General features: G+C 39.2%; 1 protein-coding gene across 2 annotated transcripts in view; it reads left to right on the top strand.

The window, feature by feature from the left end:
* UBE2D2 (ubiquitin conjugating enzyme E2 D2) overlaps positions 1-22432 on the top strand; it is a 63301-nt gene extending 40869 nt beyond the window's left edge. For both annotated transcript variants that reach the window (XM_059417710.1, XM_059417711.1), the window contains 6 exons: positions 3114-3177; positions 10018-10049; positions 10128-10205; positions 10292-10397; positions 17486-17579; positions 20753-22432. In XM_059417710.1, the coding sequence (XP_059273693.1) occupies positions 3114-3177; positions 10018-10049; positions 10128-10205; positions 10292-10397; positions 17486-17579; positions 20753-20798 (420 nt within the window). In that variant the 3' untranslated portion in view covers positions 20799-22432. The remainder of the gene's footprint in view (positions 1-3113; positions 3178-10017; positions 10050-10127; positions 10206-10291; positions 10398-17485; positions 17580-20752) is intronic.
* Positions 22433-26505: the final 4073 nt, after the last annotated feature.

A 26505-nucleotide genomic window follows, 5' to 3' on the forward strand; every position in this document is an offset into this window, starting at 1 on the left:
TTGTACTTCACATTCAGGTGATTTATCTGTTTTATAACTGGAAGTTTCTACCTTCTAATCACCTTCACCTATTTTGTTCACCTCCCCAACACCCTCCTCTTAGAGCTTCAGGTTTATTCCCTGAATTTATGAGTCTGTTTCTGTGTTTTGTTTCTTCAACTCTTTTGATTTTTAGAATCCACATATAAGTGAAATTGTACAGTGTTTTTGTCTTTCTCTGTCCGACTTATTTCACTTAGCATAATACCCTCAAGGCCCGTCCATGTTGTTAAAATGACAAGATTCCATTACTTTTTGTGGCTGAATAATACTTCTTTGTGTGTGTGTGTGTGTATCACATCATCATTAGCCATTCTTCTGTCGATGGATACTTTGTTTCTGTATCTTGGCTATTGTGAATAATGCTGTAGTAAACATCAGGGGAGCATATATCATTTCCAGTTAGTGTTTTCATTTTCTTTGAGTAAATACCCAAAATTGAAATTACTGGATCATATGCTATTTCTATTTTTAATTTTTTGAGGAATTTTTATGCTTTTCTTAGTGGCTGCATCAATTTACATTCCTTGCAGCAGTGCACAGTGATTCCCTTTTCTCTGCATCCTCACCAGCACTTATGTCTTTTGTTTTGTTTTGTTTTTTAAGATTTAATTTTTAGAGAGTGCGCAAGCGCACAGAGGCAGAGGGAGAAAGAGAAGCAGACTCCCCACTGAGCAGGGCACCCTCTGCGGGGCTCAGTCTCAGGTGCTGGGATCATGACCTGAGCTGAAGGCAGATGCTTCATGGACTGAGCTACCCAGGAGCCCCTGTCTTGTCTCTTTGATACTAGCCATTCTGATAAGTGTGAGGTGTTAGCTCATTGTGGTTTTGAATTGCATTTTCATCATTAGTGATGTTGAGCATCTTTTCATGTGCCTCTTGGCCATTTTTATGTCTTTTTTTGGGAAAATGCCTATTCAGGTCCTCTGCCCTTTTTTAATCATACTGGCGTTTTTTGGTGTTGAGTTATATGAATTCTTCATGTATTTTGGGTATTAACCCTTATCAGATCATTCATTTACAAATATCTTCCCCATTCAGTAGGTTGCCTTTTTTAAAGTTTGATACAGTCTCAATTGTTTATTTTTGCTCTTGTTGCCGTTGCCTGAGGATATAGATTCAAAAAATATTTCTAAAACAGATGTCTGGGAGTATACTGCCTATGTTTTCTTTTAGGAATTTTGTGGTTTCGGGTCTTAATCTTTTAAGTCCTTAATCCATTTTGAGTTTATTTTTGTGTATAGTGTAAGAAAGTGGTCCTATTTCATTCTTTTGCATGTAGCTGCTAAGTTTTCCATTTATTGAGGAGACAGTCTTTTCTTCATTGTATATCCTTGCCTCCTTTGTCGTAGATTAATTGACCATATAAGCACGAGTTTATTTCTGGATTCTGAATAGTGCTTTATTATAAGTTGTTGTTGTTGTTGTTTTAAAGGGAGAGGGGCGCGGTAAGGGGCAGAGGAAGAAAGAGAATCTTAAGCAAGCTCCACACCCAGATGGAGTTCGTGGTTCAGTCTCACAACCCCGAGATCATGACCTGAGCTGAAATCAAGAGCCAGACGTTTAACAGACTGAGCCTCCCAGGTGTCCGGTGGGCTCTGGATACTTTTTATCGTACATTTAAAATACTAGATTTTACTGTTTTTACTTTTGTCATTTAAAAATATAATTCTGGGGTACCTGGCTGGCTCAGTTGGTTGAGCATGCAACTCTTGATCTCGGAGTCATGAGTTTGAGCCCCGTGTTAGTTGTAGAAATTACTTTAAAAAACTTTTTTTTTTTTTTTTTTTTTTAAATTAAAAACATAATCCAGGGTGCTTGAGTGCTTGAGTGGCTCAGTCGGTTAAGCATCTGCCTTCGGCTCAGGTCACCATCCCAGGGTCCTGGGACTGAGTTCCGCATCAGGCTCCTGCTTGGTCAGGAGTCTGCCTTTTCCTTTACCCTTCCCTCCTGCTTGTGCTTTCTCTCTCTGTCAAATAAATAAATAAGATCTTTAAAAAAAATCATAATCTAAAATTAGCCCTTGTTTTTAATCTCCAATACCAACCCAAGAGGGAAAGGAATAGAATATGATTTCCTGCCTTGTGGTTTTTTCAGGATTCCCATCCAGTAAGTTTGTGGGCTCCTAAGGTTAAAATAGCTAAGAAGCCGGCATCTGGTTATAGAGCATTAGTACGGATAGATCTGTCTCTGATTACAAGATTTTATGATGGGCTTTATTACTTCAGCCTTTTTAATATATCCAGCCTTTTCAGTACATCCCTTTTTAAGTTTGTTTCAGCTACCTTTGGAACCCTGGCAGTCCATATCAGCTGAAAACAAGATCTTGTCACATGGTCTCATATTATTTGAAATATTGATGACTTCAAGCACTTTTCCCACGGGTAACCTAATAGTTCTCTGGTTCAAAAATTGGCCTTGAAATTCAACTTCTTTTTTGAAAACTAGTAAAGTTTTTACTTTAAAACCATTTCTTTAAAACATTTTTTTAAAAGATTTTATTCATTTGTTTGACAGACAGATATTACACGTAGGCAGAGAGGCAGGCATGGGGGAGGGGGGAGCAGGCTCCCTGCTGAGCAGAGCCTGATGCAGGGCTCCATCCCAGGCAGAGGCTTAACCCACTGAGCCACCCAGGTGCCCCTAAAACCATTTTTATAGCTATTTAGTATATAATACATGTTCATTTTCCTTATAGTTACTTTTTAAACTCTGAACTAAGCAAAAATAATCCAGTTTTTAAACATACATTTGCATTCAGGAACCCAAAATACTTTGGCACCTTGGTGGCTTAGTCAATTTTAGCATCAGGCTCTATGCTGAGTGTGGAGCCTACTTAAGTTTCTCTCTCTCTCCCTATCCCCTCCCTCTGTTTAAAAAAGGGGGAGGGCAGAAGAAGAATCCAAAATACTTTAACTTAAAGATTCACAAGCCATCCCTCTCTGACTTTGGAGGAGTATTCCTTTAAAAACTTTAGTGGTGGGATAGATAATATTGGTATGAGTGAAAATTTTATTAATTGGTTAAAGTTACATTTATGTTGAATATATTTCTTTTCTTTCTATTTTCTTGAGGAATTGAATGACCTGGCACGGGACCCCCCAGCACAGTGTTCAGCAGGTCCTGTTGGAGATGATAGTAAGTATTTAAAAGGAATGGTGGAGTAAAACTACATAACCATCTGCCTCTGGGGAACTCTGGGACTGATGAATATCTCTTAAGATTACATTTTGTGTGAAAAAACAATTATACTCTAGGAAGAGGCAGTGTTTACCCTACTTATCCATGAAAGGTGCAGTTCTGTGTGTATCCTGTCTTCTTCTGTAGTATTAATTTTGAACCTTTTGAACCTTTTCTGCCAGATATTGTCTGTGTAGTTGTTCCAACTCCTTCCTACATATCCTTCAAGTCTTCTGGGTGTTTTCCTGGGGTCAAATATTTGAGGTTTTACTTACAACAAGCTATTGTTCTTTAAGTAAAATAATACTTAGGGATATACTTAGGGATAAGGGATATTAGTGTGTGTGTGTGTGTGTGTGTGTGTGGTGTTTGTCCTTCCACTGGTTCACACGTGTGAAGACAGGTAGTTTATTTCTAATGTCTAGTTTCTCTTTTTAATCCTATGTAAAATAATTTATTAGGCCTTATCACACATGTTGATAGTAATTTTCCTTTTGTTTCACTTTGTCTCAACAGTTTTTCCCCTTATACCATCTTCTAGCCTCTTTAAAAGGAGTATACTTGAACGAGACTGTGCTTTATGACACAAAACTAATTCACAAAAAAAGTAATATTTAGCAAATAGGAAAAAAGAACATACTTGGAAACAGTTTTGTCAGAGAAGTATATACAGTAAGACAATAAATAAGAGGCTGTATTAGCTTGTGTTTTACATTTTTCCTGTTTTTGCTTAAGAATGCTGCTTTTGTTTTGCTAAACTTAAGAATCAAAGCAAGGGGAAAGGAAGGAAAAGTAAGATTAAAAACAGGGAGGCAAACCATAAGAGACTCTTAACTATAGGAAACAAACTGAGGATTGCTGGAGGGGAGTTTGGTGGAGGGGGGGGGGAAATGGGGTAATTGGGTGATGGGCATTAAGGAAGGCACTTGATGTAATGACCCCTGGGTGTTATATGCAATTGATGAATCTAATCTAAATTCTACCCCTAAGGGTGTGTGGGTGGCTGTGGGTTAAGCCGCTGCCTTCGGCTCAGGTCATGATCCTGGGGTCCTGGGATCAAGTCCCGCATCGGGCTCTCTGCTCAGCAGGGACCCTGCTTCTCTCTCTCTCTCTCTCTCTCTCGCTCTCGCTCTGCCTGCCTCTCTGCCTACTTGTGATCTCTCTCTGTCAAATAAATAAGTAAAATCTTTGTTAAAAAAAAAAAAATTCTACCCCTGAAACTGTAATAAACACTGTATGTTAACCAAATTGAATTTAAATAAAATTTAAAAAAAATTAAAACAAGGACCTTTTACAAAGATTTCTTAAATGTAAAACAGATTGATAAATTATAAAGCTAAGTACAGGTATGAAAAATCCCATGTACATTATGCACATTTGTCCAGTTTGAGTAACTATAGTGTTTGATACCAAACAAGATAGGCCAAGTAATTAAACATGCATTATCTCATTTAAGCCTCATAATAGCTCTTTTAGTTGAATGGAGTAGAAATTATAAAGTATTTTAGAGAAGAATCTAGTGAGAGAGGCGCATGGTTGTTTCCAAAGTGGGCTCATTCTCAAGCTTTCTTTTTTCTTTTCTTTCCTTTTTTTTTTTTTTAAAGATTTTATTTGGGGGGTGCCTGAGTGGCTCAGTAGGTTAAGCCTCTGCCTTCAGCTCAGGTCATGATCTCAGGGTGCTGGGATCGAGCCCTGCATCGGGCTCTCTGCTTGGCAGGGAGCCTGCTTATCCCTCTCCTGCTTCCCCTGCATATACTCTTTCTCTCTCTCTCTCTGTCAAGTAAATAATTAAAATCTTTAAACAAATTTTAAAAGTAAAGATTTTATTCATTTGAGAGAGAGAGAGAGAGAGAACATGAACACGTGAGCAGGAGGGGCAGAAGAAGAGGGAGAAACTGACTCCCCACTGGGCAGAGAGCCCAATGCAGGGCTCCATCTCTGGACCCTGAGATCATGACCTGAGCTGAAGGCAGATGCTTAACTGATTGAGCCACCCAGGTGCCCCTCATCCTCAAGTTTTCTGATTTTCGTTTTGTTGTGTATGGTATCACAGTCCACCTGTGACATTGTCGTCTTTCAGTTGAAAAAGTGATTTTATTTCCAGTAAATTCCTCAAAGTTGAGAGTGGCTGATCTTTCATTTAAAAGCATTTGAAGTCTGGGGCATAGAATTCATTTTTGAAGTTCTCTGCATTGTCTTAAATTTGCCTTTACTTCACATAGTAGGTATTATCACATTCCTTTCTCAGATGGAAGAGTTGCTATCCTTGAGAGTTACAAAGAACTCCCCCAAAGCATAAGCAATTAAAAGAAAAAATAAGTAAATTTTACTTTTTTTAAAAAAGATTTTATTTATTTGACAGAGGTCACAAGTAGGCAGCCTGGCAGAGAGAGATGAGGAAGCAGGCTCCCTGCTGAGCAGAGAGCCTGATGTGGGGCTCAATCCCAGGACCCTGAGATCATGACCTGAGCCTAAGGCAGAGGCTTAACCCACCAAGCCACCCAGGCGCCCCAAATTTTACATTTTAATGAAGTCTAATTTAGGTGCTACAAATGATATCATCAAGAAAGTGAAGAGACAACAGGATGAGAGAAAATTTGTGCAAGTCATATTTCTGATAAGGAAATTTATTCAAGATATATTTTAAATATATCTGTAACTCAACAATATAAAGATAAATAACTCATTATAGTTTTTAATAAGCAAAGGATCTGCTAAAGAGGAAGTGCAGTTGGCCAACAAGCACATGGAAAAGATGCTCGGTATCATTGGTCATCAGGGAAATGGAAATCACATCTGTGATGGAATAGCACTTTATTCCTTCTATGATGGCTAAAATCAATAAGTCAGGTAATAAGTGTTGAGGTTTTGGAGAAATTGGAACCTTCATACATTGCTGATAGTAATGTAAAACGGTACAACAAATTCAGAGGTTTCTCAAAAAGTTAAACATAGAATTTCTCAAAAAGTTAAACATAGAGTTATCATATTACCCAATGAGTTCACTGGTAACTGTTTATCCAAGAAAAATAAAAACATGTCCATGCAAAAACTTGTGCGTTAATATTTGTAGAAGCAGCAGCTGCAATAGCCAAAATGTGGAAATAATCCAAATGCCCACCAGCTGATGAAGGGAGAAATAGAATATATATCCATACAGTGGAATATTATATGTTAGTAAAAAAGGGGAGTACAAATATATACTACAACATTGATGAGCTTTGAAAACATGCCCAGTGAGAGAAGCCAGATATAAAAAGCCACATATTGTATGGTTCCATTTATATGAAATTTCCAGAATAAATTCATAGAGATAGAAAATAGATAGTGGTTGCATAGAACTAGAGATTTGGGGGGAATGTGGAGTAACTGCATACAGATATGGGGTTTCCTTTGGGGGTGATGAAAATTTCTAAAATGTGGTGATGGTTTCCCAACTCTGTGAATGTACTGAATACCACTGAATTATGCACTTTCAGTGGGTGAATTATATGGTATATGGATTATCTCTATGGCTGTTTAAAAAAATAATAGTTCTCCTTTAACTCTTAGCCTTCCTATTCCACTGTCTTGACTCACCTACTACTAAACTGTCAGTAATACCTACCTTCTAAGAGAATAAGGAAAATCTCCTCCTTAGGGACAGAATAACTTCCTTACAGTTGGTCATCTAGGAGTCTTTGCTGATACAATACTGAAAACTTTAGGGAGTATTTGAGAACAGTTGAGATAAATGACTGTCAAAAAGTCTTTATCAAGTCTTCCTGATAAATTATATAAGGATAAAGCAGAGTGTAATTGGGTAGCTAAATATTAATAAGGAGGCAGAATTTAATCTTCAGAAAAGAGAAACTGTTGGTCACCATGAAACTTTCTGGGCTCCTTTTGACCCTTCTAGCTCTCAAATCCTTCAGCACCACATTATTGATATTTAGTGTAAGAAGGTAGTCCTTATTTTATATATATTTGTAAAGATTTTATTTATTTACTTAAGAGAAAGAGAGCATAAGAGGGGAGAGGGTCAGAGGGAGACGCAGACTCCCTGCTGAGCGGGGAGCCGGATGTGGGACTCAATCCCAGGACTCCAGGATCATGATCTGAACTGAAGGTAGTCGCTTAACTAACTGAGCCACCCCCAGTACCCCTTATATTTAAAATAATATAGCGGCACCTGACTGGCTTACATGGAAAAGTATGCAACTGTTTATCCTTAGGGTTGTGAGTTGAATCCCCATGTTGGACATAGAGATTACTTTAAAAATAAAGATAATATATATTTAATAATGAACTTATTAATAATACAGTGCTTTATTTTTAAATATCCATATTTTAATGTACCATTACATTTTTTCCCATTTTTCTTTGAAGATCTGGTAAGCAGGAGGAAGTATAGGCCCTGAAAGGAATAGTAAGCCAGAGATTTATTGGTCATACAATCTGTTTCATTTTCTTTTGTTTTGAAATCTTGGTGAATCTGACTCTCTAGAGATCTGTACTGAATTCAGATATAGTTCTCTTGAAATTATGTCTCAAACTATGATAGATATTCTTGTTCTCTTTTAGCCTTAAAGTTTCATCTTTGAGTATCCTAAAGAGTAATTATTGAGCTGTGAGGTTCACATTTAAACTCTCATAAAATAGATTGTAGCTTTTAGTTTCTGTAGTTTGGTTTTCATCGTCAAACCAGGGTGGTAGTGGGAGTTTTTGTTTGTTTTTGCTGGTTTGGGAACTATCAAAATTTTGTAATTCAAGATTGATCTTTAAATGAAAGGTGTTTGAAATATAGATGTACATATAAAATACAACAATATTTGATGCTTATGGCCACATATTTTGCCCAGTTAACTATTTCTGGAGAGTTCCTTCTACTTGGAACGTGTAGTGATTTTTTTTTAAATCTGTAGTAATTCTTTTTTAATTTAAAATATTGTATTTATTTGAGAGAGCACAAGCAAGAGAGCACAAACAGGAAATCACGAACAGGGAGATTATGAGCAGGGAGAGCAGTGGAGGGAGAGGGAGAAGCAGACTTCCCACTGAGCAGAGAGCACAATTGGGGCTTGATCCCAGGACCCTGAGATCATGACCTGAACTAAAGGCAGACTCTTAACCAACTGAGCTACTCAGGCACCCCATAATCTGTAGTGATTCTTTTACTTTTCTTTCTTTCTTTCTTTCTTTCTTTCTTTCTTTCTTTTTTTTTTTAATTTTTAAAAATTTTTTAATTTCTTTGTCAGAGAGAGAGCACAAGCAGGGGGAACAGCAGGCAGAGGGAGAAGCAAACTCCTTGCTGAGCAATGAGCCGGATGTGGTACTCCATCCCAGGCCGAAGGCAGACACTTAACTGACTGAACCACCCAGGTGTCCCTGTAGTGATTATTGAACTATTTACCAAACCATTAGAATTTGAGTCAGGATTAGATACTCTCCCACTACCTTCTTCCCTTTTTTATGCTTCCACAAGGAGATCTAGGAGTGTAGGAGAGCTCCACAAGGAGACCTAAGTCAGTGATTCCAGTAGGTAATTCTTATATTTACCTATGTAGCAGAATACTCAACTAAGATTTTAATGGTATGTCTTCAGATGCTTTTGTTAATTAAATTCCATCTTGATGTGTTTTTAGTTTAGTTTGTCTTACTCTGCTTTGTTGATGTAGATTCTAGATCATTTAAAAAAGAAATATAGGGGCGCCTGGGTGTCTCAATGGGTTAAAGCCTCTGCCTTCGGCTCGGGTCATGGTCTCAGGGTCCTGGGATCTAGCCCGCATCAGGCTCTCTGCTCAGCGGGGAGCCTGCTTCCTCCTCTCTCTCTGCCTGCCTCTCTGCCTACTTGTGATCTATGTCTGTGAAATAAATAAATAAAAACAAAAATAAATAAAAAGAGATATAATTGGGGTACCTGGGTGGCTCAGTGGGTTAAAGCTCTGCCTTCAGCTCAGGTCATGATCTCAGGGTCCTGGGATCAAACCCCACATAGGGTTCTCTGCTTAGCAGGGAACCTGCTTCCCCCTTTCTCTGCCTACTGGTGATCTCTTTCTCTGTCAAGTAAATAAAACCTTTTTTAAAAAATAAAAAGATATAATTATTGATCTTTCATATGTTAGTAAGGGACTAGTAATTCTAGCCATGAATGCTCTCAGAGGTTTTTTCTTGCTATAAAAAACAAGTCTTTCCTAACTTGAGTGTTACCTGCTTTGGCTTTACAGTCCTGTGCCATACCAGTATTATAAAAGGAGTATATTATAGGGGCGCGTCAGTGGCTCAGTGGGTAAAAGCCACTGCCTTTGGCTATGGTCATGATACCAGGGTCCTGGGACCCTGCTCAGCAGGGAGCCTGCTTCCTCTTCTCCCTCTGCTTGTCTTTCTGCCTATTTGTGATCTCTGTCAAATAAATAAATAAAATCTTAAAAAAAAAAGGAGTATTATATATTAATGTGTTGGGGAAATGATGTAACAAGTTAAAGAGTTGAATCTTTTGGTTCTTTTTTACCCTTAGAGGTAAGAAAGGCCTGTTGAAAAGTGAAACCTTGGGCCTTGTCCAGAATTTTGTCTCCCTGATACGAATTTTCAAGATGTTTTAGCCCAAATACTTTCTCATTGAGTACCTTATCAGTGTTTAGACCATACTAGTCATTTTCTTTGCTCTGTTCAGACTCGGTCTTGACTTAGATTCCTCATCTTGCCTAGGACTTAACATATTGCTTATTAACGAAGTGGGATTAGATAGGGAATGATAAGTCATTATGGTGTAGGTACATTGGAGATACTGCTTCATGGTGATTTTTTGTTCTTTTTCAGTGTTCCATTGGCAAGCTACAATAATGGGGCCAGTAAGTATTCAGATTGATTTCAGAATAAATGTTTATATGATATACTCATTTTAATCCCAATTCTCTTGTTATCAACAGAATGACAGTCCCTATCAGGGTGGAGTATTTTTTTTGACAATTCATTTCCCAACAGATTACCCCTTCAAGCCACCTAAGGTAATTGTGGTATGGCACTTGTTTTTTTATGTGCTTTCTGTGATATTAATAAACCAGTTTACAAGAAGTTTTCCTTTTTTCTGTAGGTTGCATTTACAACAAGAATTTATCATCCAAATATTAACAGTAATGGCAGCATTTGTCTGGATATTCTCCGGTCACAGTGGTCTCCAGCACTAACTATTTCAAAAGGTAATGGAATGGGTATCTGATATTAAGATAAAGCAGCCGTGTTTATGTCTTTTATTTTTTACTTACTTATTTTTAAAGATTTATTTATTAGAGTGCGCGATCAGGGGGAGGGGCAGAGGAGAGAGGCAGAAAGAGGGAGAATCTCAACCAGATTCTGCGATGAGCGTGGAGTTTGACACAGGGCTTGATCTTAAAACCCTGAGATCATGACCTAAGCCTAAATCAGCAGTTGGACGCTCAACCGATTGAGCCTCCAAGGCGTCCCTATTTTTTTGTCTTTTAAAGGTTACTTATTTTTTAAAATGATTATTCATGTTCCTTTTAAGAGGAGGTAGTGGCCCCTGTTATTTTTTATAGACCTTGAGACCACTGGAGGGAGTTGGGTTTTCAGACATAGGTATTCTCTGGTGTCTTGACAGCTCTGTCCATTATGCCATTCGGGCATCAGTTGGAAAATGGCTACTTGGTATGAATTTCTTCTAGAGCAAAGTTAAAGTAGAAGGGGCGCCTGGGTGGCTCAGTGGGTTAAAGCCTCTGCCTTCGGCTCAGGTCATGATCTCAGGGTCCTGGGATCGAGCCCATATCGGGCTCTCTGTTCAGCAGGGAGCCTGCTTCCTCCTCTCTCTCTGCACCTGCTTCTCTGCCTACTTGTGATCTCTGTCTGTCAAATAAATAAATAAAATATTTAAAAACAAAAAAATTGAAGTAGACGATATTAAAGCCTCTTCCAACCTTGAGATCCGTAAATGGTAAGGGTAGATACTGTTCCAGAAGAGGAGATAACAGACCTTACAGAGGAATGCTTGTGGTAAAGATACAGAAGGTTCTTGAAGGACAAGGTATAGGTAAATTCATATTCAGACTCTGTAAGAAACCTCTTGTCTTGGGGTTTCTATCAGAAACAGATTATTTTCTGAGGTGACCAGTTTAATAAAAATTTTTTTTGATTGTCTTAATCTTTGTGGTATATAGTGCTGTGTGCTTAGATGTGTATTAAAAATTAGTTACTAGTTTTGTGATGAAATATCCAGTAGTTCTGAATAAAGCCCAATTACATGAGTAGGTTGGGGTTTTTATGTCGGTGAACTGAGTAGTTAACAAACATTTCTTTATATGCTGATTTGAAATTATACAGCCCCTCAACAACCCACAAGTGAGTTAAAAGTTATCAAAATACAGGGGTGCCTGGGTGGCTCAGCGGATTAAGCCTCTGCCTTCAGCTCAGATCATGATCTCAGGGTCCTGGGATCAAGCCCCGCATCAGGCTCTCTGCTAAGCAGGAAGCCTGCAACCTTCCTCTCTGTGCCTGTCTCTCTGCCTACTTGTGATCTCTCTCTCTCTGTCAAATAAATAAAATCTTAAGAAAAAAAAAAAGTCAGAGTACAGATGCAAGAAGCTGCATACGAGATAATGGCCACACTTACTACGCAGGATAGTAAGTGGCCATGAAGTAATACGTTTAAAATAGGAAGAACAGGGGTGCCTGGGTGGCTCAGTGGGTTAAAGCCTCTGCCTTAGGCTCAGGTCATGATCCCAGGGTTCTGGGATCAAGCCCCACATCGGGCTCTCTGCTCAGCAGGGAACCTGCTTCCTCCTCTCTCTCTGCCTGCCTTTCTGCCTACTTGTGATCTCTGCCTATCAAATAAATAAATAAAATCTTTTAAAAAAATAAATAAATAAATAGGAAGAACATATATAAAAATAAGAGAAAAATATCCTAACAGATGAATGAACAGAAAGGAGCAAAATAATCAAAGAAATGAAAATTAAGTTCCCATTTTTCACTTTTTTAAATAACAAAGATCTTACAAAAAGAAAACCAAGTGCTGGTGAAGTACATTGAAATGGTTGCTTACATACTACAGATAGAAGTATTGACTTGTATAGCCCTGTCAGTATGTATTTAAAGATAAGAGATTTAATTAATACTTCCCTTTGATCCAATAATTCTGCTTTCATTCATTTGTACTAAGAAGACAGCCTCAAATGCAAAAAAAAAGTTTTGTGTCTCGCCTTTGTTGGGCTCCCTGCTCCGTGGGGAGTCTAATTCTCCCTCTCCCTCCCCACCCCCACTTGTATGGGTGCTTTCTCTCTCTCTCAAATAAAAAAATCAAGTCTAAAAATAGAAAAGGTTTTGTATGGAAATATATTTGTGGCAATATTATTTATTTCTGCAAATTAGAAATTACAGGTCCAACAGTAGGGGAAGAAATAAATCAATTCAAATATTGCAAGAATACTATGTTTGAAAACAAAAAAGCTAAATTTATAAGTATTATATAGATTAATTTATATAGAAAAGTATGTTAAATAGTTAAAAGAAGTAATTTGGGTAATGAAATTTGCTGTATGAAAATTTTTTTATCCTAAGTTATATTTTTATGTTTAATATATACCTTTAGATAAGGGGCAGCATATAGTGTGTGGTAAAGAACAAAGATTCTGGGGCACCTGGGTGGCTCAGTGGGTTAAAACCTCTGCCTTTGGCTCAGGTTGTGATCCTAGGGTCCTGGGATGGAGCCCCGCATGGGGCTCTCTGCTCAGCAGGGAGCCTGATTCCTCCCTTTCTCTTTGCCTGCCTCTCTGCCTACTTGTGATCTCTCTCTCTGTCAAATAAATAAATAAACTCTTTAAAAAACAAAACAAAACAAAAGATTCTCGGGGTACCTTGGTGGCTCAGTTGGTTAAGCGTCTGCTTTCAGCTTGGGTCATGATCACAAGGTCCTGGAATTGAGCCCTACATCAGGCTCTCTGCTCATCAGGGAGTCTGCTTCTCCCTGTCACTCTCCCTCTGTTTTCTCCCTCCCTCTCTCTCAAATAAATAAATAAATAAATAAATTCTATATTAAAAAAAAAAAATTCTGTATCCAACTTCCTGTATTACATCTCAGCTTTACCTCTTACTGGATGAGACTTGAGACAAATTAGCTTCTCTGTTCCTCATTTTGTTCATCTGTAAACTAGGGATGATGATTCTGACTAATTCATCATTATTGTAAAGTTCTAAAAAAACAAAATGCACAGTTGGTTTCTTGTAAGCACTGAAATAACTAGGTTAAGGTACTGTTGTAAAAAGTATTGGATATTTGTCATGTTAACTTTGATGTTATAAATGTGGTAAGACTTAAATACTCTGACAGATTTTTTAAAGGAAACACAATATTGGGGTGCCTGGGTGGCTCATTTGGTTAAGTGGCTACCTTCAGGTCAGGTCATGATCCCAGGGTCCTGGGATCAATCCCCATATAAGGCTCCCTGCTCAGCAGAGAGCCTACTTCTCCCTCTCCCTCTGCCTGTGGCTTCCCTACTTGTGCTCTCTCTGTCAAGTAAATAAATAAAATATTTTAAAAAGAAAAAAGGAAACAAAATATTCTAGAGGCATTAATAAATTAATATTAATAAATTAAAATTTATGGCATCCTAGCAAAAAATATAAAGAAAAAACTAGAGGAACACTTTTTTTTTTTATTAAAGATTTTATTTATTTATTTGACACACAGAGATCACAAGTAGGCGGAGAAGCAGGCAGAGAGAGAGAGAGGAGGAAGCAGGCTCTCTGCTGAGCAGAGATCCCGATGTGGGGCTCTGATCCCAGGACCCTGGGATCATGACCTGAGCCTAAGGCAGAGGCTTTAACCCACTGAGCCACCCAGGCGCCCCTGTTCTTCCTATTTTAAACGTATTACTTCATGGCCACTTACTATCCTGCGTAGTAAGTGTGGCCATTATCTCATATGCAGCTTCTTGCATCTGTATTCTGACTTTTTTTTTTCTTAAGATTTTATTTATTTGACAGAGAGAGAGAGATCACAAGTAGGCAGAGAGACAGGCACAGAGAGGAGGGTTGCAGGCTTCCTGCTTAGCAGAGAGCCTGATGCGGGGCTTGATCCCAGGACCCTGAGATCATGATCTGAGCTGAAGGCAGAGGCTTAACCCACTGAGCCACCCAGGCACCCCTAGAGGAACACATTTTTAAAAGTAGTGGCTGAGGGGCCCCTGTTTCAACCAGTAGTGCATGCTACTCTTAATCTTGAGGTTGTGAGTTGGAATCGCACGTTGGGTGTAGAGATTGTTCAAAAATAGAATCTTTAGGGCACCCAGGTGGCCCATCTGGTTAAGCAACTGCCTTCAACTCAGATCATGATCTTGGAGACCTGGGATCAAATCCTGAACTGGGATCCCTGCTCAGCAGGGAGTCTGTCTCTCCCTCTGATTCTTTTTTTTTTTTTTTTAAGATTTTATTTATTTATTTTACAGACAGAGATCACAAGTAGGCAGAGGCAGGCAGAGAGAGAGGAGGAAGCAGACTCCCCACTGAGCAGAGAGCCCAATTCGGGGTTCAATCCCAGGACTCTGGGATCACAACCCGAGCTGAAGGCAGAGGCCCCAACCCACTGAGCCACCCAGGCACCCCTCTCCCTCTGATTCTTACCTCTCTCTTGCTCTCTTTCTCTCATTCTCTCTCTCAAATAAAATCTTGGGGGGCGGGGGTACTTCAAAAAAAAATTGAGGCTGAAATAATTTTCCAGATAAGTGGGTCCTTTTCTTACGGAGTTCCCCTTATAATTCAAGGGCTAGTAGTGAAAGTGTTCTTACGGTTTACTGGCTTGGTTGTTTTTCCTTCACCAAGTAGAGTAAAGATAGAAATCTAATAAGGGACCAAGAGAGGCAGAAAAGTGTGTGTGTGTGTGTGTGTGTGTTGAGATAGAAATTTAGTAAGGGACCAAAAGAGGTAGAATATTGTGTGTGTGTATAGTAAGAGGTTCTAGTAGCTAAAACTGTTACTGAACATTTTTTCCTTCCCCCTTGGGTGTCTAGTTTTGACTTTTCAGTTACTCTGAATCATAAGGGCTCTTAGTTTATTTGATTTATGTTCTATCTGGAAAGCTGTCTTTAAAAATAATTGTAGTTCCATTTTGTTGAATTTGATTATATCATTGTACCTAAGTTTAGTGTTTTAATGACTTCTCTTTGTAAATTGAATGTGCAGGTAAGCATTTCTGTGAAAGGCCTGAATCCTATATGTGATAATGATTATTCCTCTTTTGAGGGCAGTAGCTTTGACCTGAAATTCTTTCCACTTTGAGTGTATATGTTAGGGATCTAAATACACAGAAAACTTAAAGGAAGCAATTAAGTGTGCCATAAAGCCACTTGATCATATGTTTTTAGAATTGGAAGTGACAATGGATTATGACACTAGTAAAAATGATGAAAAATGTATATGTAGGTAAAAATTTAGCCACTTCAGTGAAGAGTCTGTGCAGGTTATAGAAATAGGAGTAATTCTCTTTATATGGAAAGAAGATATAGTATTTTATAAAACAAAATCGTTTCTTTTTTAAAATGAATTAAAGGTCCCTGAGTGGTAGAGTAAGAATCCTTTTACAGATCAGATAACCACCACTCAACCTTTCATTCCTGGAAAGAAAGTTAGAAAAATTAGCTCTTTTAAACAATTTTTTTAAGGTTGCCTTCTTGGAATAATTGGAATAGTAAATAAGGGAATTTATAACAAATACTAATTTAGTAACATGTCTAATTTTAGGTGAAGATTCAGTTGAACTCTTGCCAGTTTGATGGGCTGGATAAATTTCTTCTTTCTGTAGTCAATAATTTCATGAACATTCAGAAATCTGTAACTTCCTGTTGTCATTTCCAGGAAATACATGAAATCTTTCCTTATTACTGTTAGAATGTTCTGTGCTTGAAGAGGGCATCAGGTGTTATACCTGACAATGGAAAGAGAAGATGTTTTGCGCATGCCATCTGCCAGAATTGTGCGCAGCAGGAATGTAGAGTCAGAAAACATCTTTACTCGTGTTTTTTTATTTTCCGTATACTCTTAAGGCAAGGAAATAGCTTTTTTGTTAAAAAATTGAATGATTAGGGGCATGTGAACTTTTTCTTCAAGTCTCAGAAGCCTTTGATCTCTTATAGAATAGGTTTGATAGGAAAATGAAAAAGTTCTTTTCCTGTTACATTTGATGTTTTGGGGTAAAGTGGGCTCAGAATCATTGCTTCCTGCTGCAGAATATTAGAGAGAAATAAGACATCTGAGTTGTGTTGCATCAGGATAAAAGAAATAGGGGTGCTTGGGTGGCTCAGTGGGTTAAGCCTCTGCCTTCTGCTCAGGTCATGGTCTCAGGGTCCTGGGATCGAGCTGCACATCGGGCTGTCTGCTCAGCAGAGAGCCCTGCTTCCTCCTCTCTCTCTCTCTGCCTGCCTCTCTGCCTACTTGTGACCTCTGTCTATCAAATAAATAAATAAAATATTTTAAAAAATAGAAGAATTAGAATTTATTTCAGTATGTGAGAGGCCCCTGAATTTAATGTAATTAGTGGCCTTAGCCTCCTCCTCTTTGCATTCAATAAGGAATACATAAGTTTATAACAAATTTGAACAGAGGCAATTGTACTGTTGAGATTTGTGTGCCGTGTTTGAGGCTGTCACTGAGGATATGGCTTAATTGAGATTCTAAAGTGTAATTGAAAAGAATTTGAGACCTTTGTATGTTGTATCCTTGCATAGTAAGTGTGGCCAGCCCCATTTGGGGACAAATACTGATCTTTATGTTCTTTGACTAAATTGTTTTCAACTAAAAATGAAATAAATCTATTGCATCTGAATGTAGTACCTGTCATTGAGAAAACAGTGATTGTTGGATTTCATGGTTGTCGATTCCAACAGCATTCAGTAGTGTAGTTGTCTTTGGAAATTTGAGGAAATTTGAGGACCATTTATCTCTGAACATGGGTTTCTAAAAATTGAATTTTATGGCCTATGAAAAGTATGGTTGGTCTAGAATTTGAAAGACCTGAACTCTAATTCCACTCTAATTACTCACTAACCAGGGACATGGTGCAAGTCACTTCATCAGCCTGGGCCATCATCCTTAGGGGTTCAAGAGAAATCTTCCATGATTTTTTCTTGATTATTTTAGCTACCAAGTTAGGTAGAGCTCACAAATCTACTAGGCACTGCAATATCAGTAGGTTCTTAGAATTTTCTCATGTGTTGGCATTTCATGTTTCTTTCAACCCTTTTATCCTCTACTAATTTATACCTTTTTTTCCCCCCCATTACAGTACTCTTGTCCATCTGTTCTCTGTTGTGTGATCCCAATCCAGATGACCCTTTAGTGCCTGAGATTGCTCGGATCTACAAAACAGATAGAGAAAAGTAAGTATGGCCAGAAAAGTACCTGTGGTAGGATGCAGATGTTTGTCTCAGATCTTAACTCAGGGCTGAGTATGGGTCAGATATTTAAATGAAGTTCTGATATACTCACCTGGGGACAGAAAGAATAGTGTTTGCATCAGATATTATTGTAAGTTGAGGATGCCAATCTTATTTATAATTGTTTCAAATGACTCCCACTGTCGAGAAAGACTCTATAGTGTATTTCCTAAGAGCACTATTTCTTCTGCTTGGCTTTTGACATTAAAGCATTTTGTATCAAGAGCCCATCTGTCTTTCGTAGGTATTTGTAAATTAATGGGAATTGATTTTCTGCCATTTGGCATAATCTAAAAAGAAAAGGAGTGAATGCAACAAGACATGAAAGCCCCAGATTTCCTTTAAAAACAATGTAGATGGGGTGCCTGGGTGGTTCAGTCATTAAGCATCTGCCTTTAGCTCAGGTCATGATCGCGGACCTGGGATTGTGCCCCGCATCAGGCTCCCTGCTCAGCAGGAAGCCTTCTTCTCCCTCTCCCACTCCCCCTGCTTCTCTGTCAAATAAATTAAAATCTTAAAAAATAAAAATAAAAAACAATATAGAATTTACATATTTTAGAATTGTACTATGAATTATTGAGGGAGTGGTCAGGATATTGGAAAAGATAGTAACTGAAAGTGTTCTAATTTTTCAATTTTGTGTATCATTCTTTAAGACTGTAGGAGGAGGATGCCTGGGTGGCTCAGTGGGTTAAATAAGCCTCTGCCTTCAGCTCAGGCCATGATCTCGGGGTCCTGGGATCAAGCCCCACATCAGGCTCTGCTCGGCGGGGAGCCTGTTTCTCCCTCTCTCTCTGCTTGCCTCTCTTGTCTGCTTGTGATCTCTCTGTCAAGTAAATAAATAAAATCTTAAAAAAAGAAAAAAAAGAAAAAAGAAAAAACTATCGAAAGAAATAGGTGGAAGAGAGTGGATAGTTTTCTAAAGCTAAAATAAAAAGGATTAAAGGGGTGCCTGGGTGGCTCAGTCATTTAGCGTCTGCCTTCAGTTTAGGTCATGATCCCAGGGTCCTGGGATCGAGCCCCACATCGGGCTCCCTGCTCAGCGGAAGCCCGTTTTCCCTCTCCCACTCCCCCTGCTTGTGTTCTGCTCTCAGTGTCTCTCTCTCTGTCAAATAAATAAATAAAATCTTTAAAAAAAAAAAAAATATATATATATATATATATAAAAGGGATTAAGAATTCATTGAATTCTCTTGGATTAGAGAGGTTTATAGATAGTATATATATATATATTTTTAATTATTTTTACTTTTTTCAGTTTTTATTTATTTAAGTAATTTCTATACCCAACATAGGGCTTGAATTCACAACCTCGAGATCAAGAGCCACATGCTCTTCTGACTGAGCCAAGCAGGCACCCCTAGATAGTTTTTTTCTTTTAAGATTTTATTTATTTATTTGACAGAGCAACAGTAGGCAGAGAGACAGGCAGAGAGAGAAGAGGAAGCAGGCTCCCTGCTGAGCAGAGAGGGAGCTGAAGGTAGAGGCTTTAACCCACTAGGCCCCCCCCTAGATAGTATATTTCAGTTTTAAATGGAGCTACATCAAGAATGGGGGAATGTAATAGCAATTGGTTCTTAGTTTAGTTTTGTATGTGTTTAGCTCTGAATAGTATCTATAGTTATGTATTTCTGGCTGCACTGAGAATAAAATTAGGTCATGCTTTTTCCTATTTGTGTATACATTCACAAATTTTTTTTTTAAGTTTTTTTTTTTTAAAGATTTTATTTATTTATTTGACAGAGACAGCAAGAGGGGGAATACAAGCAGGGGGGTAGTGGGAGAGGGTGAAGCAGGCTTCCCACCAAGCAAGGAAGCCTGATGCGGGACTCGATCCCACGACCCTGGGATCATGACCTGAGCTGAAGGCAGATACTTAATGACTGAGCCACCCAGGTGCCCCTTTTTTAAAAATTATTTTATTTTTTAAAAGATTTTATTTATTAGGGAAAGAGAGAGAAAGCACGCAGGAGTGGGATGAGAGGCAGGAGGAGCAGCAGACACTGAGCAGGAAGCATGATGTGGGGCTAAATCCTGGGACTGGGATCATGACCTGAGCTGAAGGCAGACACTTAACCGACTGACCCACCCAGACACCCCTTAAGAAAATTTTAAAGTAATTTCTACACCCAATGTGGGGCTTGAACTCATAACCCTGAGATTAAGAGTCACATTCTCTGCCAACTGAGCTGGCCAGATGCCCCCCACAAAAATTTTTTTGATTAGAGAACCATTTTGTCCAATATCTGGGTGGGCATGAATGCCTTCCAAAAGGGATTTCCCACGTCATTATAGTGGTAATATTCATTGAACTTCCCTGAATCCCTTTTTAAAGAACTATAGAATCTTTTGTCCTTCTTATTTTACTACTAGAATATTCTTCTGTAGTAATAGACCCATTCATTTAGCAACAAAATTGTTAAGGTCTGCCAGAACTGGTTTTATTGATACAGAGGAAAGTATTATGTCAATTTAGTCAAGAACCATATAATGTAGAATTATGTAGTTTTAAGAACTCAAAATAAATGAATCAGTGACTGAAGATCTTTCTTAGAAATAGGTCATTCAAATATAGTATAGGTATAGTACATACCTAAACCATATATATATATATATATATATATATGTATGTATATATATATATATAGTATATACCTATATAGTAAAGGTATACCAGCAAATGCTAAGATTTAATCAGAATCCTCTATTAGTAGCATTTATGGGACATGGTTTAAAGTTTTAAAGCCTTTTCCCTCCATCACTAAATAAATGCTTATTTGAAATTTAGAAAGAGGGGTACCTGGGTGGCTTAATCAGTTAAGCATCCCACTCTAGATTTCAGCTCAGGTCATGATCTCAGGGTCATGGGATCAAGTCCTGCATCAGACTCTGCCCTCAGTGTGGAGTTTACTTGTCCCTTTCCCTATGCTTCCTCCAACTACCAACACACACACACGCTCACACTCTCTCTTTCTCTCACTCAAATATATAGATAAGGCTTTGCTTGATAGTACTGGTTATTCCCCTCAAGTTAAATATAGGATAATGAATGAAATCTGCTGCTTTTTGACTGACTCCTCACCTGTGTTAAGCCAAGCTTCTTTTTGTGTGTACAGGTACAACAGAATAGCTCGGGAATGGACTCAGAAGTATGCGATGTAATTAAAGAAATTATTGGATAACCTCTACAAATAAAGATAGGGGAACTCTGAAAGAGAAAGTCCTTTTGATTTCCATTTGACTGCTTTCTATGAGCCCACGCCTCATCTTCCCCTGTGCACATGTTTACCTGATACAGCAGTGCTGCGTGTTGTACATACTTGGAACAACAAACTAGAAATACTGTACTTCTGTACCAACATTGCCTCCTAGCAGAGAAGTGTGTGTGTGACAAGCCAGTTCTCCAGGCATAACCTAGGTGTGAGACTAAAAGTTTTCCTTACTGACTTAAATTTGGATAACGGCAAGGTGAGGGGTGGTGGGTATGGTGTGTGCTTGGATGGGGAAGAAAAGCTCCACTGACCTGTAGGAGATTGTTTTTAAATGGAATCCTTTTAAACTCAGAACAGTTATGAAAAGCAAGGTGAAGAACACAAAGCTGTTTCTGTATTCATGTTTTTGGAAGGACCTACGTCTTAGGTGAAAGTTATGACCAACCAGATTAATCTCTACCCACATCCTGTATTTTAAGGTCTAAGTTTAACTGGTCAACATTTAAATGGATTGGAGCTATTAGTACATAAAGTGTGATGGGCTTTGGTCCCACATCTTTTGCATCTCCCCACCCTTCAACCTTTGTCCTTTCAGCCCCTTTCTCTCTTCCACATTCTTTGGTTTGTATGTGGTTTCTCAGTTAATACATAGCTAATAGCTCTTATTTTTCTTATGTTTTTAACTGCTTAGGTCTATCTGGATGTAAGGGTGAAAATTCATTTGATGGAAATACTTGTGTATATTTAAAGACCCAATTGCTCCTCTGGAGCTTGTACGTTCAAGAATGATTAATCTGTGTAATAAACTGATTACTACAGTCATTACATATAATTTTGTGTGAATAGGCTTTTTTGATTTTAAGAACTTTGTCTAGCAGAGATTAGTGGTGGGTTCTCCCCCCCACACCCCTAAAATGTTTTCATTTATACTGGTTACATTTCAAAATCATGAAACAATTCCAGTTTACATAGCCAAAAGGATATCTTGAAAGTAATTTTACTGAACAAGATAAGGGCATAAGCTTAAAAGCATTTCCATGAAACTTACATGTGCAGTATTCCAGGAACATGACTGTTAAACTAATAAACCTGCTTTATTAATGAAACTAAGCTGCATTTCACAAAAACCTTGTAACATTCCCTTGGTACATAGGACATGAAACAAAGGCATTGCTATTTGGTAAGTTAAGCTTCTGTGATTGTGATTGTTAAAAGAGCAACACTGATCAAACCTGGGAAACATGAGCACAATCTTGTATTGGAGAGTCTACATAATTACTTTGCACTGACATTGCAGGATGTTCATTCAATTATAAATTGTACTGTATGTGGCTTTTTGAAGTCTTCCCTTGACTCTAGTAAACTGTAGTTTGAAACTTGTAAACAACTGTGTTTGCCAGAAACATCGTTCATGTGAACTAGGCAAGTTACCTTTTTTTCCCTCCTTCTCCTATTCTAATTGTGTAAACCAGGCCAGCCTGAAGGCCGTGGCTGATGCTCTCTAGCCATCAGGTTCTTTCAAATGCATCTTTACACTTCTGCACAAAAATTGAGGAATAAATGTCCACTGCTTTTGGTTTTAAACTTGTTTAACTTGTCTGATCTCTCAGTGTAACTATCTCTCCATCTCAGAATTAAGGTGTGCTATAACCTGAAACCTCTTAAACTGCTGCTTTGCTGTTGGCTGTGTCCTAGCATTTCTACCATTCTTGACCTTGCGAAAAAGGTTTGACTGTTCACATGTGTGGGGAAAGGAGTTAGAATTGAGCTCTAACCTAAAATTACCCTGTAGTCTCAGTATCATGGGCAAGTGGGAATTCATCAGTTTTGGACTTGGCGAGTAGCTAGCTAGACTGGTGACTGTGGGTCAGTTGCACAGATCCTGAAAGCCCACTCTTTGTCATCTTAGAGAGCAGCCAGCATGTTAGCATTGATTAGGCCATAATGTAGAGACTTTCACAGGAGTGCTCCGCAGTATTTTTAAATGCTAAATAAAAGCCATCATAGTGGTGTATAGGTGCCAAATGAAAGGGTTTGAATGGTCATAAATAACATTAGGCCCTTGAATGCAGTTTGGTTTTGCTTATCTGGATATAGAGCATATTTGGTCCAGTCTGCAGGCATATGCCTTGGCCAGAACAAAGTTGGTGAGGGAGGCCACATTCTCCACTCATGAAGAAAAGTGTGTTAACCTGGAGGGGTTCTCATCTAGAATCACGTTGCTTTTTTTGCAGGAATGCCTCTGGCTTTATCACATATGAAAGCTCATTTGCAGTAACCTTGATGATCTTGGTGAGGCATTGGTTATCAGGTATGTCAGTATTGGAATATCAAGTGTATGGATTCCTTTTGCTTTGTTGCTTAATTCTTAATGTGGAGTGCTTGGACAAATTAGAGCTGGAGCAGTCCCTTTTAGTTATATGATTTCAGATACTTGAATGCTTTGTTATTGGCCAGTGGTTAAAGGTAACATTGTCCTGCTGGTTTCTGTACTTTGGATAGTACATAGACTTGGAAGGAGGGTTCCTGGGTTAGGGAATGGCAGGGAGGTATGTAGAGAGGATAATGGTAGTGGTCAGAGTGAAGGGACTGTGTCCTCTGCCCTGACCTAGCAATAGAGGCATTCCTTTCCCACTTGCAGTGTCTATAGTTTTCTACTTTGTGAGTCCTTCCTCTTTGCCTCAACAGGTTAGTTTGAGCCTTAGGTAGAGAAATGAATTTTTTCCATATTATAGTTGGAGTGCCTATAAACTGTCCCATGTCTGCAGTTAAGGTGAAACTGGCTTTTGTCTCAGTCTGCTGTATGATACTCCCTAAGATCTAATGGCTTTAATAGAAGAACTTTAATTCCTGGGTCTTCTGAATCATGACCATATCTTTCCTTCCTTCCTACTCAGGAATAAGCATCCTTATTACCCTGCAGAAAATTTTCACTAGCGTTAAGGACCCATCTCCTTTGGATTCTCTTTATGAAACACTTCATTTCAAGTGATGGGCTATTTTGATGGGCATGAGGTTATACAGGAGAAAGCAGGTTTTTAATAGAAAATAACTGAAGGTAATAAGCTTCCCAAGTATATGTTCATATATGTCCAAGGAGAGGAAATAAATTTCCTTTGAGGTGCTTCTGGAGCCTTTTTCCTATTTAATTTTACCTTATGTTGTGCATGCACTTAGATGAGAGTGGTTTCAGTTCTCTGCCCCACAGAAACCTACCTTAGAAGCTTAAAAGCTCCAGCTGCTAAACAGTTGATATTCAGGCTTCTCTGAATGTTTCCAGGCCAGTTCCTGGGATGGCCAATTCCTAGGATGGGCCAGTTCCTGGGACTAGCTGTGGGATCCTTTGTCATGTTTAATATTCATTGTGCCATATTTTTACCTTAGTTGATACCAGTGGGAAAGCTCAAAGTTTAGACTGTCTAAAATCTTAAAGCCTTGGGCCTCAGTGGCTCAGTGTATAACATGATTGCCAGCCAGCTTTGTCCTTTTTCAGTGACTGCTCCTGGGCTGGTTGAGTCAGAATTAAAACATTTTTTGACAAGTGATCACTTTTCATCTTTGAATTATTTGTAGAGAGCTGCATCTGATCAGAGGCAGAGTATAATCTCCCTCTTAACACATGTAGAACTGTGTGAATATCTTAGCACCAAGAGAGCTGCTTAATAGTTTTTAATTGAGTGGATTTATTTGTTTTTAACCTCCTGAGTAAGTTGTTACTGGTAGAATGGCCATTTCCAGGGCTGGAGATCCTGGGTGCCTGGAGTAAGCTGCCAGTGACTGCTGTTCAGGGGAAGAGCAGCGCCAGCATTGATTAGAATATGCTCTGCTCCTCTTCCAATTTCTAAGGATATTAGGCGAAATAGCTACCAGGCAGCTCTCTCCTGGCTTTGAGCAACTTGTTAATCCTATTTTAATGTCTTCCTAAATACTTAAAAATCTTGGCTCTTAAAAGGTATTCCCCAGATCTAAATTGTAGGGCCTTTAGTGAATGAGAGTGAGTAGGGAGGGTTTAGTTTTCCCAACCATAGGATCAACTATCTACCCCCCCCCCCACACACACACATTGTGCTTTCTTAGCTTTTAAGTTTTCCATCAGAAGTAAAGTTAACTTTAGACACTTCAAAGCTCCTCCTTGGGCTCCCTTACTTGGAGGTATCTAGAAACAGCTCCCAAATACAATCTGACATTTGAGCTTCAGAATCAACACCATCTCATGGTTGAGAGAGACATGCCATGCTTGAGGTAGTTGGCAAAAGCTAGGTCATCTACTTGACTACAGGGATGGCTGGCGCTTCCTCCAGCTAAATAAGGAGCAATACTAGTTAGGTCCTTCTGGGCAGTTTCCCAGTCAGTTTTGCTGTCATCTTTGAAAGGTGTGGCCGCTGGTGGGGTGTTGCATTAAGAGTTACCAGGACCTAGCCTGGTTAAAGAGGGCATCCAGAATTTCCAGTCACCTGTTCCCCTGTGACACAGGGAACCAAGGCTTTCTCAGACTTGCCAGAGAAATTGAGCTCTTCTGGAAGTATGGCTCCAGGCCATCTCATCCTGGTCCTCTTTTGTAGGAAACAAGAAGAGGACATTGGAGAAGGGGTGAGGAGAAGTTCTGGTACATTGTAACAGGTATTGGGGCAGGTGCTGTTTCCATGAGTGTGGGTTCAACCTCTTAGTTGATAGAAAGGGCACTTCTTTTGAAGTTTAGGATGTAGATTTTGTGGAGGTGGGCAGGATTCCTTTCTGACACACTGTCCCTGTTTATTCTGCCCACCTGCCACCCTCTAACTTTAGGTGACAGTTGGATGGGTTTAAATTTCTGTGCCCACAGATGGAGGAGGTGACTAAGATGCATTTGCTTTGGTAAGGAGGGAGCTGGTGTTTGAGTGGATGCTAGTGCCTGAGTGGCCAGCAGAGGGCAGTGGTGACCCATGGCTGTAACAACAGAGAGGTGGGTGGTCAGTAAATCTGCTTGCGCATAACCTGAGAGGGGCTTTTGTTGGGATGGGGAGGCCTCTTTGGGCTTGGCTTTGTTCACAGTTTATGCATAACTGCATGGGCCAGTGCCTAGCTCAGTCAAGCTCCATCATAGCCTTAATCACAGTGAGGGAACAGGGCCCAGTGCCTGCCAGAAGTGTCAATCTACCAGCTACCCTCTTTCCTTCCCATTGGTATAATAGCCATATCCCTGGGTTGTGGATAGGTTAGTAGGGTCTTAGCAATAGTCTTTGCCCACCTGGCTACGGGTTGCATAGGGTCAAGGTTTGTCAGTCACTTCATAGGAATAAGGAGATCTCATATTTTTTGGCACCTCTCTGCCTGGTGCCCACTGTTGCCTTTCCCCAGAGGCAGGTAGTCCCCGTCAGTCTGGCCAAGCAGTCCAGGCTCATTTGCCTGCCCACTTATCTGGGCAACTAGGACAGAGTTTTTCATACCCTGAGGGATGGAGGCCTGGAGACAGGGGAACAAAACTGGGGACTGGTGATAGGGCTCTTGTCTTCCCTTGTCCTTTTTAATTTCTCTCGAGTTTTGGGGCTCCAGGCTCCTCAGTCTTTGATTCCAACAGCTGTGAGCCTCCAGGGCCACTGCCCAGAAGCCAGCTGCCTCTTCTTGGGGAATTCTCTGAAATTCCAGTCTTGGCCATCTGAATATGCAAATATCTCCAG

This window comes from Mustela nigripes, chromosome 12, assembly GCF_022355385.1.
Source record: "Mustela nigripes isolate SB6536 chromosome 12, MUSNIG.SB6536, whole genome shotgun sequence".
In the NCBI taxonomy this organism is placed as follows: Eukaryota; Metazoa; Chordata; class Mammalia; order Carnivora; family Mustelidae; genus Mustela; species Mustela nigripes.